The 15,741-nt window shown below is 40.2% G+C and overlaps 1 protein-coding gene across 3 annotated transcripts; it reads left to right on the top strand.

The window, feature by feature from the left end:
• The first annotated feature begins 495 nt into the window (after window positions 1-495).
• On the top strand, window positions 496-11,989 carry LOC111321318 (uncharacterized). 3 transcript variants are annotated; one of them, XM_088742855.1, is made up of 20 exons: window positions 496-675; window positions 1,226-1,259; window positions 1,631-1,651; window positions 1,773-1,891; window positions 3,680-3,874; window positions 4,271-4,466; window positions 4,780-5,111; window positions 5,207-5,429; window positions 5,862-5,885; window positions 6,359-6,701; window positions 7,495-7,851; window positions 8,153-8,188; window positions 8,362-8,554; window positions 8,878-9,045; window positions 9,273-9,356; window positions 9,609-9,725; window positions 9,846-9,992; window positions 10,252-10,417; window positions 10,850-11,043; window positions 11,575-11,989. In XM_088742855.1, the coding sequence occupies exons 3-20, from the start codon at window positions 1,639-1,641 to the stop codon at window positions 11,728-11,730; spliced, it is 3,063 nt and encodes a 1,020-aa protein (XP_088598981.1). In that variant the 5' UTR covers window positions 496-675; window positions 1,226-1,259; window positions 1,631-1,638; the 3' UTR covers window positions 11,731-11,989. The 3 variants fall into 3 exon arrangements, with proteins under 3 accessions (XP_088598981.1, XP_088598973.1, XP_088598976.1); XM_088742847.1 differs by lacking the exon at window positions 1,226-1,259; XM_088742850.1 differs by lacking the exon at window positions 496-675 and having other exon boundaries at window positions 696-1,259.
• The last annotated feature ends 3,752 nt before the right edge of the window (window positions 11,990-15,741 follow it).

Genomic DNA, 15,741 nt, shown 5'->3' with positions numbered 1-15,741 from the left:
CATGACGTCACGAGTGTCTGTTCACATAATGACAGAGACGGCTGCGCGGCTGGAAGTACCCCCCATGATGTTTCTCAAAGTAGCTTGTATCGTTTTGGGAAGCTTTAATAACAGTACAAAGATTAAAAAAACGGAACCCCCATGTATTTCAGTGAAAAATTGATCAAATGTCATTTTCATCTGAGACAAACTACACCGAGCACAACGAGGATGCAAGCCTCTCAGGGCTTCCAGGCTGCTTGTCACGCACATCTCTCTTTAAACTTCCACTGGTCCGTTACCTTATCGAAAACAATAGTAAGTTTCACACGAAACGGCTACGCTGTAACGTTTGAGTCAAATCGCCACCGGTAGCAATTTGACCCTAAGTAGTGGCGAGTTTTGTGGTGGCAGGTTTGTTGTTGTGGCGAACTGACCGGATTCCTAAACAATACATGAATGCACAGCAGCTATGAGGTTTTTTCATATCACCCACGTTTCGGAGAAGTGGTGAGTGTTAGGTAGAAGACAGATTATTTGAGAAATCTAGTGCTCATGACAATCTTTATTCGATCACTCAGTGAGATATGAAAGTGTAGTGTGATCGTTCGGGTGAGCGTAGTCTTGAAAAAGACTGTTGTCGGTGGCGGTGACTGACGTTTCGACAAATGTTTGGAAGTCATCATCAGAGTCGAGGTCAGTGAGAGATGTTATCTAGTGAACTTTCGGTTGTGAACGTTTTACAAGGGCTCACTTGATGAAAAACTGTATCATGACTATGAGAGCAAATGTTATCATTCCATAAAACGGAATGCTGTTTTTTTTTCTCGAGGGGGGCTTTCTAAATCGTCAATTACAAATAGGTTCGGGGCAATTTGCATGTTTACGGCTCAGCAATTCAAGTTCTGCTTGCGAGACATTGTTTTATCGGCTTAGACACAAGTTTTCCAGCTCGTGACACATAGGGAGATGGTTTTCTCTTGCAAACATTTTTCCGAAGTACTTTTAGTTCTGAAGATACTGCAACACCAATATTGCTTTGACCACTCCAGATAAGTCCAACATCTTTATATTAAGTATTTTCAACTTATTTGTCTAACTAAGTGAAGCGTTTAAACAGGAAACGAACGAATATTGTTTCTTTGCGGTTAAGCAATCTTGGTGAATGAACAATCTACATTCATGTTTCTGTTGTCAATGTTATGTTAGTTGTTTGCGACTGCAAATCTTCTCACATCTTTACCAGGATAAGCTGTAACAAAGAGTGTCAGTTGGCAGCTGTAAGTACTATACTTATATTTGAACCTCACCCAGAATTGATCATGTTAACTCAGCAATTGTTCGAGGGATAAATTTTTATCACCGAGTAACTCGAAGCCAGTTTTTTCGTCTTCTTCAATTACAACTGAGCTATTTTGCACCTATTGGTGATAGATGCCTTTGGTGGAAAAATTGAGAAAGGTGCTTGTTAACCGAAATATGACGATGATATGGCAATGCTGTTCTAAAGTACAGCAAATAGCTGTCTTCCCCAACTTACGAAAGACAATTGGAGATAATTTTACAATCGATGTCTTGGAATTGCTAAAGATTAAAGAAGATAAATAACTGAATAACTTGAAGAGTTCTTCTTCATTTGTTTCTTCTTCAGGTAACCGAATGGACAAGAGTGGTAAGCTGCTCTTTTTTAGCCCCTTATAAGCAAACTATATATATAAATCCAAAGGGTAAGAAACCTTTAAATACTATGTCACGCACATTAATTATTACTTTTGTTTGCGAATATTGACCAGAGTTGGAGGAAAATTTACACAAGAAATTGGCTTCTGATCAGTTTGATGTTATCGCAGAGGCCATCACTCCGAAAACGTTGGGAGATTGTAGTGCGAACACCTTGTTGAAGGCATTTGAGGTACGTATCTCTTTTATTTCATTTGAATTGTTTAAAGTGTTAAAAGTAATGGCCAATAATTGCATCGGTTTTTCTCTACTTCGCTCTGCGCTCTATCTGAGAAACTGGTGGGCTAGAAAACTCTTAACTAGAGCTCAGTTGAACAATAGCGCTATCTAACGGATAAATTCAGTGTTATCCAGTGGAAAAGTGATGACGAAACGTACTGCACCGTCTACCTGATAGAGCTTCATCCGGCAGATTGAGTTATCCACCCCACAAACAAGTGGGGTCTGATGAGACCGGATGCAAATGAAACCAATGTTGGCTTAGTCACACGCATTTCCTGCACGTATAAGGGCAGCGTACGTGCTTTTACTTAGGATTCTCATACTGAGCTCCTCGTCATATTTCCTTGCCCTGAGTCACCGTTGTGGTCACCCTGGTTTTCGTTTTTCGACCCCTTAAAAGCAAAAAGCTTTAGTATAAATATTGTGATACACAGACAGAAAACCGACACGGCTTAATTTCCCTCTATTGTTGTTCACGGCTTTTTAATCAGTTTGTTTCAGGAAATGTTTTAGTGCTCCATAGCTAGCGGTTCATCCTCAGTGTTCGTTTATCACGGCATAGTTTAGAATGCACGAGAGAAGCTTCTTGAGGAAGGGGGCATTATGATTTTCGGTTTTGGCTACTTTTTAGATCGGTTTTTGTACCCCCCCCCTCCTTCCCCCACTCCTTGAGTGCTTTCAAAACTTCCTAAGTGCATCCTTACCTCGATACACGCACGGCTAAAAGCACGAAACCATTCTCTTATGACATAGCGGACACGGATCAGTTTTTGGTGTATATACCAGTGTGTAGTTACACTAACCGAGGAGGGATTTTTCACCGAGGTCAGTTTTTCAAAACTGAGGTCGGTTGCATAGCAATAAAAACTGATCCGCGGACGAAATGGTCTCGTTTTGGTGAGAACATTTCATGAGTTGTAAATCAAACTGTTGAAAAAAGTTGTTTATTTGAACAATTTTTCCATGGGGGAAATTCCCTTTTTTGAATTGATTAACCTTTAAACCACTAAGACCTAACTGTTAAGTCTTCCCTTCAGCTGCTACACATTTCCTCGTATATTGGTTACGAGAAATTGGTTTTAGATTAAGATATAGAGGATATTACATGGCCGCGCGGGGCTACGAATTTTATCTTCGAGTGCTGAAAGTATCTTTCACGAGTGAGCGCAGCGAACGAGTGAGAGATACTTTCAGCACGAGAAGATAAAATTCGTATCCCCAAGCAGCGGCCATGTAATGTTCTGTTTATTATATAGATACTGATGAAATTTCCACATAAAAGACAACTTTTTTATTCATTTTCGAAACAACAATTGGGTAATTATGTTGGTAACCATGGCCACACCAATATCCTCACACGTGAAAGATAAAAATAGTATCTTCACCGCGCGCGGTGAAGATATGATTTTTTAGTAAAAGGAGAAATCCTGGTATTTCATCAGTATCTATATAATAAAACAACTTTACATGATAATTTTGAGTATTCTCATTACTTGTGGGCATGCAGGGTGATGATTGGATCATAGGGAGAAGTTACATGTTAATCAATTCTGGGTGTTTAAGGCTTAACTGAGGAAAATGAAAACAAACAAAGTCACAACACTCATGTTTCATTAGTTTTAAGGCGTCAGGAGTTATGACTGAACTACTTCATTGCACAACCAAACTGCATCTCATTGTCCCATGCTTTTAGCCTTTACTTTCTTAATTTCTTCTTCTTCTGATTATATGACTCAAGGTAAGTGGCTATCTCAGGTACCAAGCCCTTCAGGACAGGCCTGATGTTGAAGAACTCAAAAAGTTGGCAAATTCCGTGGAGGAGTTTACCACTTGCCTCATTGACCCACTGAAATCAGACACAAGAGGCAGGGAGGCTTTTGGTGATTCGCTGGACTTGATCTTAGACAAAGCTATAGAGTATAATCAAGGAAAGGTAAGCATAACCAACCTGATAGGTTGATACATAAGTTTGCATTTTGGATTACGTCTTAGACATTACCGTTGAGCTCTTTTGTAAGGAAAGACTCCACGCAGGCGATGTTGATATAAGAACTTAAAACTTCGATTGACCGTTCAATTTTCTCTTGTAAACAATTCAAGAAAGTTTTGGTCGCCGCATCATCCAACTATTTTTTAGACGTAAATTAAGCCTTCTGGTTTCCCATTGTGTCTTCGGAGTGTGATTTAATAGGGGATGACATAACATTACAAAATTGCCATTCGCCCAACAATACAATCACCCGTTCTTATTTGTGGCAAACATCTTTTAAACATAGGTTACTCCAGTCTTCTATAAAAGACAAGCAGTGCTTAACATTTTTTTATCAAGTTTCTCTCCCATCCAGTTGTCTACAACTTGCTCGAAAAAGTATGGAGAGGTCGATTTGCTGGCCTGCGTTTGAGGAGCAAGTGGAAATGGAGATTGCTCAAGCTCTATAGTCTACTGGATATCGTACTTTTCCCATTTATGTTCGCCATCCTCTTTTTTACCCATTCCATCAATACATGGCGACGGAGGTCGAAGGGTGCGTTGTGTAATGATATGAAAGCCATTCTTCACCAATACGAGTATATTCCGGTTTGTTGCTCGATGTTTCTGAAGAACGATGTTTTTGAACGAGAAGTAGAATTACTTTGATAGTTATATGAGTGATTATATTATACTCTTTAGTATTTTCGGGCCAATCGGATGTAGATAAATGATCCACTTGACTTTGTCTCAGGAATTGTTCAACAATATCCTTACTCCGGCAAGCAATATACAAACACAAACTAGTGCGCGCTGAAACGGTTGAGGTCAGCAGGTTGACGGTTGAGATTGTATTTTTGTCTTTGCAGCCACAGAACTTTGCTTCATTCTTAATGCTACTGGTGAGAGAGGTAAGGACGACTTCAAGAAGATGATCGACTGCATAAGGCACATGGTGCGAAAAATTGGCGTCAGATCTGCCAACTACTGCCTGATAAGTTCCAAGGAGGGAAAGGCTTTCCAGCACATAAGGTTCGACGAAAAAGGATCACTCCAAAACGGCGATGAACTTTTATTTGGTAAGCTTGATGCACTGGCTCAGAATCCATCCGTTACTAGCAAACCGGCCCTTCATGATGACTTTGATCAAGCACTGGAGGCTTTTAAAAACCAAGCTGCTCTCCGCGAAAAATCCAAAAAGGTATTTTTTTCATCTATTATTTTTTTTAGATACAGTAGGTAATCTCAAACAACAAAATGTTCATTCTTTCACGAGACATTTTTATCGCTATTCAGGTCATTGTACTCTTCACCAATGACAGAACAGGATCCTATGGCCCTCAAAAGGGAAGAATGCTTTTGAAAACAAAAAATCTGACTGAGACTGGTGCAAGAATTGTGACTGTTGCCGTTGGAGAACGTCCACGCATGGAAGAACTGGAGCCTATTTCTTCAGATAAGCAAATCATACGTTGTCCATTGGAGAATCTGGCTAAACTGGGCAAGATGCTGCTAAGAGGTAATTCTTGTCAAGTGTTATTCAATGAATCCAAGAGCGCCCAGCAGCACAGTGGTAAATCTACAACTACTGCGCATGCTCGTACAATTTCAATTTTGTATCCATGTTTAAGGAAGGTTACATGTTACATTCGTAATGTGTGCCATACTACTTTAATTTCAGGGTGTGACTTTATTAGGGTAACCACCATTGACTATAAATAGTGTAATCTACTTTGGTCCATCCCTCTTCAAATAGTATTCAGCCATATATTCAGTTCAAGAAGCTAACGATGCTTTAAACTCAAACATTTTCTGGATATCATTTAAAACGTTTTCTATTATTTTGATAAACAAAATTATCCGATTTCATGTTCTGATACCGCTTTTAAGAAGTGTATGAACTAATTGTCCCATATTACAACCCTCCGCTTTTTTTTTCTTCTATCCGTAGAGGTTTACGAGGAGGATCTTTACGGTAAGTTTGTGTTAACATTGAACCAGGTATAGAATTCTTAAAAGCACAATCCTCTAATGGTTCTCCAGATATTACAGGTTTTATCTGGATTTAAATCACTTCTTGTCCGATCCAACATTACCTTTACTGTATTTTTTTCAATATTTGTAATTGTATGATATATAATTATATTGGCTCCGAGCATAAATAGGTACACTTTACACCAGCATTTGAAGGCAAGGTGCTATTGACAATAAAATCATTTATCGAAAAAACATTGGACCAAGTAAATAAAAGTGAGACCTGTAAAAACACTACCAATAATTGCTAAAGTGGTATTAAATCTTCTTGTGAATCCCATTGTGCAAGTTTATATGGCGGTAAAAAATATGTAGTCCTTTTGTATTTAATATTACTTAGTCCCGTATATTGATATCGCTCTCCAGAATGGTTGATAAGAGGTGGTGAAAGTGTTATTTCTTTTCCATGTACAGATCAATATCTTGATTACTTCACCACACCATACTTCATCTTCTTCAGAGACAGCCTTAGCTATCTGTGTCTTTTGGGTCTTCACGTGGCAATCTGTCTCTCGCCGTCAGTTGTATCCTTCTCCGGCGTAGAGTGGGTAATCTCCATATTCTTTGCCGGTCGCTTCCTGTCCGAATTTAAAGAATACGAAAACAAGAAAACGAAGAAAAAGCTTAAGAAAAACACAAGGCATCTCGCAAAACACCGAAAGTATGTTTATCATCAATCACTTGATTTGGACTCACCTATTGAAGTGGACGATTTCCTAACTGAGATGAGTTTCAGCACCATAGGAAAATACTTCATGTAAGTCAATACCTGACGATAACGAGTGAACAATCATTACAGAAGTGATCCATATCCTATTGTCACTGTATTGGTGGAATTGAGATTTAAGGTTTTTTAGCGAAAGGAACAAAATTTTTTCTTTTTCTGCATTAGTATACCAAAATATCTATGCGTTATTTTGACCAAACGTGAGTTAGCTGAGTTCTTTTTTGGCGTTTGGATCGAGATGAAGTCAAGGTCCATAAAAACGCAAAAAAATGACGAGGCTAATACCCAGTCATCTCGTCCGAACAAGATTGGTCAATAAAGGATTTATTATAGAGCAGAAAGATTTCGCCGACTGTGCCGGCAGCCCGATAGACCCACGAGGATTGTTTATATTTCCTTTGCTTTGACTGTCTGCTGCCGTTTTTTTGCGACTTCATCGCCACCATTGTGCGAAAGTTACGAACTTTATTAATCCGTTCCACGCACTTTTTCTATACGCAGGATCAGAGCGGGCAATCCTGAGCCCATCTTGCCCACTCGGGTGGTCGATTAGAACACAGAATTCGCTCCATATTGCGTACAGGTGCTGGCAGCGAAATGATAAGCAGGAATCCTGCCTTTTCTTTCTTTCTTCTGCAGCTGTTTTATTGGGATAATGCGTAATGCCAGTTTATTTTTGGGTGCTGACAGAAGAAATTGAATTTGTTATGCAAGGAATTATTCAATTTTTCTGAAGCCAGTTGTCTACTTTTTCCCGATCTCTGTATGTTTATCGATGACATCTCCTTTCCAACTCTCTGTAACCGTATCTCTGTTTCCCTAGTGACCGGTGGAATGTGTTGGACTTCATCATGCTCGTTATTTTTGTGGCTACGTTCCTGTTGCGCATGATAACCTGGGGTGTGTCCGCTTCTGTGACTGAGAATCGCGCGTTGGTTATTGCTGGATACTGCTATGGCCTAAACACTATGATCCTGACGTTGAGGGTATTTGGCCATTTGATGGAGGCGAGCAAGGTGACCGGCACGACACACATAGCTCTAATGAGCATCATTGAAGATGTGGCGACGATTTTCTTCCAATTTCTGGTTGGAATTCTTGCGTTTTCTCTGGCAATGAGCAAAATATATCTTGCCGAGGGATCATTTTTTTCAAGTGAAGAGAAACTAGACGGCAAAGGGTCAGTACGAGCTGGTCGCTTCGCAAGCTCATAGTTGCGTTGTGATTTTTGGTTCATAAAAATAAGTCACCGCATAGTAACGCCACAAAGTTCTATCTCTGTCAAGACACTTTAGTAGCGGCCACTCACACTTTAGAAGGCATCTGTTTTGGCCACCACGTACACCTTTTCACCATTTAGATAGAGTCTGAAGCAAGGCCTGCTGGTGTTCCTCAGTTAGCATATTGTGTTAATCAGTTAAGGCTTCATTCGATTAATTAAGGCTTCACTCGATTTTGAGCCCTATCCTTTTATTTTCCAGGGGCAGTATGCAGTGTAGCAGCTCTGGAATACACTGGTAATTTAAAATGTCTGCCAGATTAAAGAAATATTTTATTATCAGAATCTCTTGCTTTTACTCCGTGAACACTCTTCACCGTCTTTTGCAAAATAAAGCGGTAATTTGGGTGTGGTGAACATACATGGGAAAATATTTGTTCTTCGTGAACCTGAAACTTGATTTTTGTTTAGTTGGTGGGTAATTATCAAGCATCTTTGCTGGACGTTGCTGGGCGTGACAGACTTGGAACAGTTCAACGCTGGCATGGAAACTGCTTCAGATTATCTGGCTCAAACTTTGTATGCAGTATTCATTATTTTCGCTCTAATCCTCCTTGTCAATATGATGATTGCTGTCCTCTCCAGTACATACGAAAGAGTCCAGGTATGACGAGATATTTTTAATCAAAAGAGACTGCCAGTAAAAAAGAAATGATTCTCCTCATTCAATTTCAGTTTCTATGAAACTGTTCCAATTGGTACCATTGCACATAAGACGAAGTTTGTTTGCCGTGTGAGGAGAAGATCTATTCGGGTATAGATGTTCTTTTGGTTTGATTCAGCGAGCGAGTGTAGGACAGAGGCTTTGGACGAGTTTTGATTTGGGTGGATTCTTTCATTGTTGCTGGGATTATTTTTATCGATGCATGTTTTTCCTTGCAAAAAGTTCTCTGATTGAGGATGTGATTAATATCTTCATTTCCCTAGAACAACTCTTTGAAGGAGTGGTCTTTCAAGAGAGCGGTAACAATTCGTACCTACAGGGACAACCATCCGATTCCGGTACCTTTAAACTTGGTATCCCAGCTTGTCTTGGCCTTGCGAAGGGGATCAAAATACCAAGATGAAGTGGAGAATGAGATATTGGAGAAAAAGGTCGGCTCAAGTTTACTTCTTTATCTTCTTGCGAGATTCTGCTTTTGCCACTTTCACATCTAGCGTGCTAAATAAAATATTTGATTTGCATGGTACTCTGGCATCCCATCAACGTTTGTGGTTAACGAAACATCTAATTCATATAATATTATTTTTTCGTAATTTTTTTGTTATTTTTTATTCTTCATATAATATTATTTTTCTGTTATTTTTTTGGTTCCTTTTAGGAGGAAGCTTTAGATAGCATTACTGAAAAGTTAAAACGGATCTATTTTGCGAAGTATGGATTCACATTTCCCCTATCAGGTGAGGTTTTTCTTACTTTTCACTTTCCATTAAGATTATCTCTTTCTAAAAGAGTGTTCGCAGTCAGTATTTGGAGTTGCTAATTTTACTCACCCTGTGAGCTTTTACAAGAAATTATCAAAGTAATTTATTGGGAGGCCGCTTCAATCATGGTAAAAAAAATTAGAGCATCGGAAGGTTCGAGCTGACACTTCGAATATAAATGATACAGCATGGTAATTTAGAATGTATCAAATCAACTCCTTTTTGCAGGTGAGAGTAAAGTCAACACCATGCTGTCAGAAACATACAGAAATCGGGAGATGTGCAATCAGATCGTAAGACAAGTATTTCCTAATCCCAATCAAACGGATCATCGTCCCGTTGGACGATCGGTAAGTTACCGCATTATACCACTTTTTTATGGTCATTTTCATTGCAACCAGACTTAACAGACCGCGACTGGCCCTTGCCTTCACTAAATGAGGCATTATTTCGTTTGATGCCTTCAACAGGCGTGGCAGAGCGAGGGAATTCATATTGAAGATAACATGCTAACCTACGTCGGGCCAAAAAACTGCAGCAGTTGTCAACTTTCACCAAAAGAATTCCACGGCGCCAGATACAAAGAGCCGTTTTCCGCGGAATTTCCTAAATTTGAGGTAAGTCAGGAAATTGTGTGATAGTTGTTGATTAACAACTGTTCACTTCAGTGTCGGTAGCTCTCGGTGGATATTTACCGAACCGTGAAGCGGCGAGGTAAATGTCCATATTTATATCGGAGGTAAATAGCAAAGGATATTCGGAGTTTGAGTAGGAAATGATAGCGCTTCTTTAACGCTGTTCACTGTCTTAGTACATGCTTAAAGGAAATATCAGTGAAAGCAATCGAAGAATCCTTATCATCTGAGTATATTTTAGGTGGTAGTTCAAGAAGGCGGGACCGAAAGGGAAGTAGTCATAGGTGTGGTTCGCGGAAGACATAACTCACACAAAGTCGCTGGAGATGCTCGCCATACTGTTGGTTATCACGCATGTAATGGACTTATCGTTCACCATGGTGCCTCTGAAAAACAGACTGTGCAAGGTATTCAGGCTAATAAAAGTGACACAAATCTCGTGACGTTCATGCAACGGCTTCTATAAGTCGCGCATAGGATGTGCACCGTCTCTGTTCTCTACGAGACAGTTTTTTAGAGTTCTCTTGTATCTCCGGATTTTTTTTTTAAGTTATTACTATCGCCATCTACTAATGCAACATTTTCCATTTGAATTTCGTTCAAGAAATCAAGTTGAAATATAACCCTGCAATTTAACTTCTCCTTACCCACGACCCTCGTTTAATATCCTAACTATCTTCCAGTTACAATCAGTGACTATAACCCGCTTTGTAGTAAGCTAATTTCGAAATTCTGAAACGTTTCCAACGTTTTACTTCGTTCGTTTTAAGATCGCTATTTTGTACTTTTAATATCTTCGATTAATTTTCAACTCGAGTTCTCCATTTCTTCTCTCCCAGGTCCTGTGGTGTATCGAGGTGATTCGATTGGCTGTAGAGCAGGTGTTCACGAGATACGAGATGGCAAAATTCCAATTTTCTTCTCCCTCAATGGACAGCTAGAGGTTCAAATTTTGCTGGAGTTAGGATCTGATGAATTAGATCTTTACCCTTTTGTTGGAATGAAGCATGGAGGAATTAGAGTACTGGCGAAGGTTCGTTGATGTGGGATTTTAAGACTCTTATGCAAACTTAAGAACTTAAACTGAAGCTCTTTTGTGCACCAAAGTATTTTTTGATGATTTCACTTTATTGTACATGGGAAACGAGAAGGCCTAATGGTTAGCGCCCCAGGCTTGGAGTCAGTATGTCTGGGTTCAAGCCGTAGTTGGTTCATTGTATTGTGTTGTTAGGTGAGATAACGTGCTATTACCTTTTTCCACCATTTAGGGGCTAGCCTGCTTTCCTTTCAGGGGAATGAGAAATTTTTTTTGTCGTTTCACGCTAGGGAAGCTGGAATAAGCTCTGGTGTTCTGGATTGTTAAGCTTGGGAGAGCAGTTTTTACCTTTGCCTATCCTCACTTCTGTATGCTTATAAACCTCCCTTCCTACCTATCCACTCACTCATATTTCTGCCTTGTGATATCGTTTCGTACGTGCTCACCTAATTTATCATGCGCGTGCCATCAGGCCCATTTTATTTGAATTAACTGTGGATATTTTCCCTTCCGTTTTCTGCCTTTAAGATGTGTCCAGGGGAGGTCAAGTATTCAGAAAGACCGCAGGAAAGCATGAAAAGAATTGAAAGAACCATTGAAATTCAAAATAAGAGGATAGAACGCATGGAAAGTACTTTGTCAGAGATTCTAAACATTGTCAAGGTTAATAAGGAAAAACAGTGAAACGGATCTTTAGGGCTATCCGTAGACGAGGTATACTTAACTAGAATTCGCTATTGCAAATTCACCTCGGTTTGGACCAAACTTTTGTTGCTTTATGTATTTTTTAGACCAAAATATATATAGGTATCTCTTCGTTATACTCAGGATGAAATTACTGCAGCTCTTCTCCAAATTGATGAAAGTTGCAGTGGCAGTTAGAATAGAAGAGAAAAGAAGCATATCAGTCAATATATGGGTCAATAAATCCTGCTTCATCAGATGTTACACGCCCTGAAACACAAACTGACAAGTTTTCTAACACTTTTTCATACCTCGACCCTAACCTTTTAACCTTTAGGTTGGACAAACTTAAAGTTGTCCTTCCGAGCAAAGCAACCCCCCTCCTCCCCCCCTCTCCTCCCCCCCCCTCCCCTTACAGAGCATTATGATAAGTCAGCACGGTACATCTCTAAATTGTTCCAAATTTGCCTGATACCCACTCGAACACTTTCTTCCTCGCTTGTGGTTCAGGCGTGTATCATGTATTTCTCAGGCAGTGCAAAGTCTTAGCGGAAAACTTTGCTGGTTTCATAGCGTTAACTTGGAAAGACCAAAATGACAAGTCATAATTGTAACGAGCGCTATGACAATGGACAACTACATTTGATCAAGCAGAAACCAAAAAAAAACTCATTTAAATGCCAAGATCATCAACCTATATCCACAGTTATAATTATTCTGTATCCCCAGTGCTGGCACCTCCAACAACTTTCATTTGTTCAATCGTTGTCTCGTGCGCCCGACAAATTTCATCAGTTTTCTCCAGTGACAAATTCTTTTCGCGAAGCAACCTTTCACGTACCCTTGAATCCTGAATTCCGAAAACGAGCTTGTCCCGTAACTTTGATCTGCCGTAATGGTTTCAAATTCGCATCGTTCAGCTAATTGTCGCAGGACTGTCCGATAATGGTCGTACGATTCTCCCGCTTCTTGCATTCTAGAGTAAAACCTGTATCTTTCAAAAGGAACATTCTTCAACGGCTGGCAATAAGCAGCAAAATTCTCTAACACCGGCTGTACTCTGTCACTGTTACCTTCGTCAAACGTAAACGTGGAGAAAACTTTCCTAGCTTCGGCTCCGATCACCGTCAGTAACGTCGCTATTTGTACGGTCTCGGGTTCTTGGTGCAATTTCATAGTTACCGAATAATTTCTCCATGCGTGCTCCTAGACACTAACAACTTTCAGTCCTGGAAGCACGCTTGAGGATTCCAACATACGTTTTTCAGAGTTGGGCGTCAATTTCCTGTCTGGGTACCCTCTCATTCCACCCTCATATGTTTTATTTACATGCCAAACATAGGGTGCTCCCAGTCACCTGGTATAAAGTTAGGTCCTCTTCGTTGTTTTATGCTAAAGGAACACTTTTGAGTAAAGGGTCGAAGGAAATTTGAATCGTGCAAAAGCATTTGAGCAGCTCAGTCAGTTTTCAAGGGCCGAAAGGGAGATATTTTTCTAGTGTTACTTGCTTTCTGCGTTCGTCCTTTCGTACTGTAGAGAATGGAAACGTGACTTGCGGTTGCTACTCAAACAAAATATTTGTCAGAAATTGGAAACTATTCCTACCTCAGTCCTACCCGTTTAATAGGTTAGTTACAGTTAGGCGTAATTTAACTTTCCTCAAGGTATTATTGTGGAAATATTGATTTTAAATCCTAAGAGTAACCAGCATGTAATTTCTCCTTACGGTAATTATAATTTGTAACGTTTTGACAATGACACGGGAGTATGTTAGTTATGTATGCTTCGTGTTAACTGTAGAGGTTTTTCAGGCGTGCTCGTTGGTATGATGAATTCCAAGGGCCTTCTAGGCTATTTAAGATTTTGTAAGTTAAGCAAAAGCCAACCTCGTTCCCAAAAGGGCTTTTCCCACCTCCAACAAAGGGAAGAGGCCTTAATGGATCGTTTAGGTCCCGATATTTTATCAGTGTTGTGAATGGAAGGACACGTTTTGCATCGTGCACGAGCGCATTTAAAAATGCCTGGTTGGTCATTAGTCTGAAAAGAACTTCTGACCAAAAAATTGCCTATGTTTTTGTCGCGTTTGAAGATCACCGATCACTTCACGTGCACCTCCGCCAGTGTAATCTATTGCATAACTTGCACTTAGTGCAAAAAGATGTACATCGGCGAAACAGGCAGAAGACTAGGTGACCGATTCCTCGAACACCTTCGAGACGTGGAAAGGAATGACAAGAACACATCGAAACCAGTCGCTAGGCATTTTAATTTTACCTCATCATTCTAAGCAATATATGGTAATCTGCGGTCTTTCCTTACACTTAGGTAGCACGGAAAGCCGGAAAAATTTTGAACAAAAGCTCATCTTTCAAACCGGCAGTCTAAATCCCACAGGGATCAACTAACGCTTTTCATTCCACTAATTTATTCTTGTTGTTCAAGTTGTTCAAACGGCAGAGTTCAGTGGTTCGAATCCCGTACAGGCCTGAATTTTTTTCAGGTCTGATTTTCACTATTGCTTAAATAGTGCTTTACTGCGAAGGATCGTGCACATATACGTTTCATAACCGCAGTTCATATATATGTATTTCATATGTTTGTTGTTTGATTTATCATCTACGGGTTTATGTCGAATTAATTTGATGGCCTGCTTCCAGTTGGCTTGTTAGCTCAATTGGTAGAGCGCTGCACTAGTATCGCAGAGGTCAGTGGTTCGAATCCCGTACAGGCCTGAATTTTTTTCAGGTCTGATTTTCACTATTGCGTAAATAGTGCTTTACTGCGAAGGATCGTGCACATATACGTTTCATAACCGCAGTTCATATATATGTATTTCATATGTTTGTTGTTTCTTGTTGTTCTCATTGCTATGTTCCCACCAATAACGTAGCTCCATTCTGTCTTTAAAAGCACACACAACCCACAATTCCTCTATTCGCTCCAACGAAGGGCTAACGCTCGAAACGTCAGCTTTTGTAATCGTTACGGTGGCCAATTTACCATTTCAACTTTTTCAAGTAACTGTCGGCTCACCCAAATGCACTTTTCGAGTTTCATTCTTTATTTTCACGATAAATGTTAAACCAATGTTACTGAAAAGTGAGCCGAGTCCTTTATTACACAACTAAACCGTCAATACACATCATTCGCCGCCGATAGATATCGTGTCAGCCGTATTGCGCGTCATTCACTGGGTATCTGATTGTTTCGCCTTATTGTAAGTTCGCTCCCCTTACCGCTTATGGAAGTAAAACAAGTTGGCCCCAACCTTCACCAGTTCCCCCCCTAACTTCCCCTTAAAATCTCTTTCCTTACGGAATAACATACTCCTTTTATGTCAATATCACAGCATATTTTGATAAATATGCAATTTTCATTTTTGAGCCAAAAATTAACGTTCGACTACGACTGCCTTCAGGTAGTCTGTGGAGTGTACTGTAAAGTTTTGTATGTAATGTACAACAATAAAATTGTTGTCTTTCACTTTTTTATTGTGGTAATTGGTCGTCAGTGAAGGGATACTTCGATGAATGAGTTAAAAGGTTCGTCGGCAATTTTAGCGGTTCCTGTGGTGTAAACTGGGTGAGGCCTCGAGAAGTTAGTTACATTAAGAGTCAGTTAAAAATTTTTAGATTTGCGACATCAGTGGAGTCGTTGGTAGACTTGGTCCTCAAGACTCGAGCCGTCGCAGCAGCAGTGGTGGCGGTCAACCTTGGGCTCTATCCTGTTAACTCGTTCGCTGCTGAGGGACAGCGACGTAAGTCATCATCATCTAAAGGTCGGTACACACGAGAAAGCTTGCTCCCGCAGCACGCTCCTGCAACACGCTCCCGGGTAAGTACCCCAACCAGTACACACGAAGGACACGACGAGGGAGCTGAATGATGAAACAACCCGATTGGAGCATATATGGGAACTAGTTGTTATAAATCCAACACGGCAAGCAAATTTCAGTACACACCAGGGAGCTTGCGCCTGCAACAGACTCGTGCAACAGATTTGCCCCTGGAG

The sequence above is a fragment of the Stylophora pistillata genome, chromosome 1 (assembly GCF_964205215.1).
Source record: "Stylophora pistillata chromosome 1, jaStyPist1.2, whole genome shotgun sequence".
Lineage (NCBI taxonomy): Eukaryota > Metazoa > Cnidaria > Anthozoa > Scleractinia > Pocilloporidae > Stylophora > Stylophora pistillata.
This window is presented reverse-complemented; position numbering and strand designations above follow the sequence as displayed.

Excerpts from the sequence above, each read along its gene's own strand:
- LOC111321318 (XM_088742847.1), top strand. The coding sequence starts at position 648 with ATGTTTGGAAGTCATCATCAGAGTCGAG. Across the intron at positions 3,875-4,270 it reads TAGAGTATAATCAAGGAAAG|TTTCTCTCCCATCCAGTTGT; the intron begins GTAAGCATAACC and ends TTTTTTATCAAG. Across the intron at positions 4,467-4,779 it reads ATGGCGACGGAGGTCGAAGG|CCACAGAACTTTGCTTCATT; the intron begins GTGCGTTGTGTA and ends TTGTCTTTGCAG.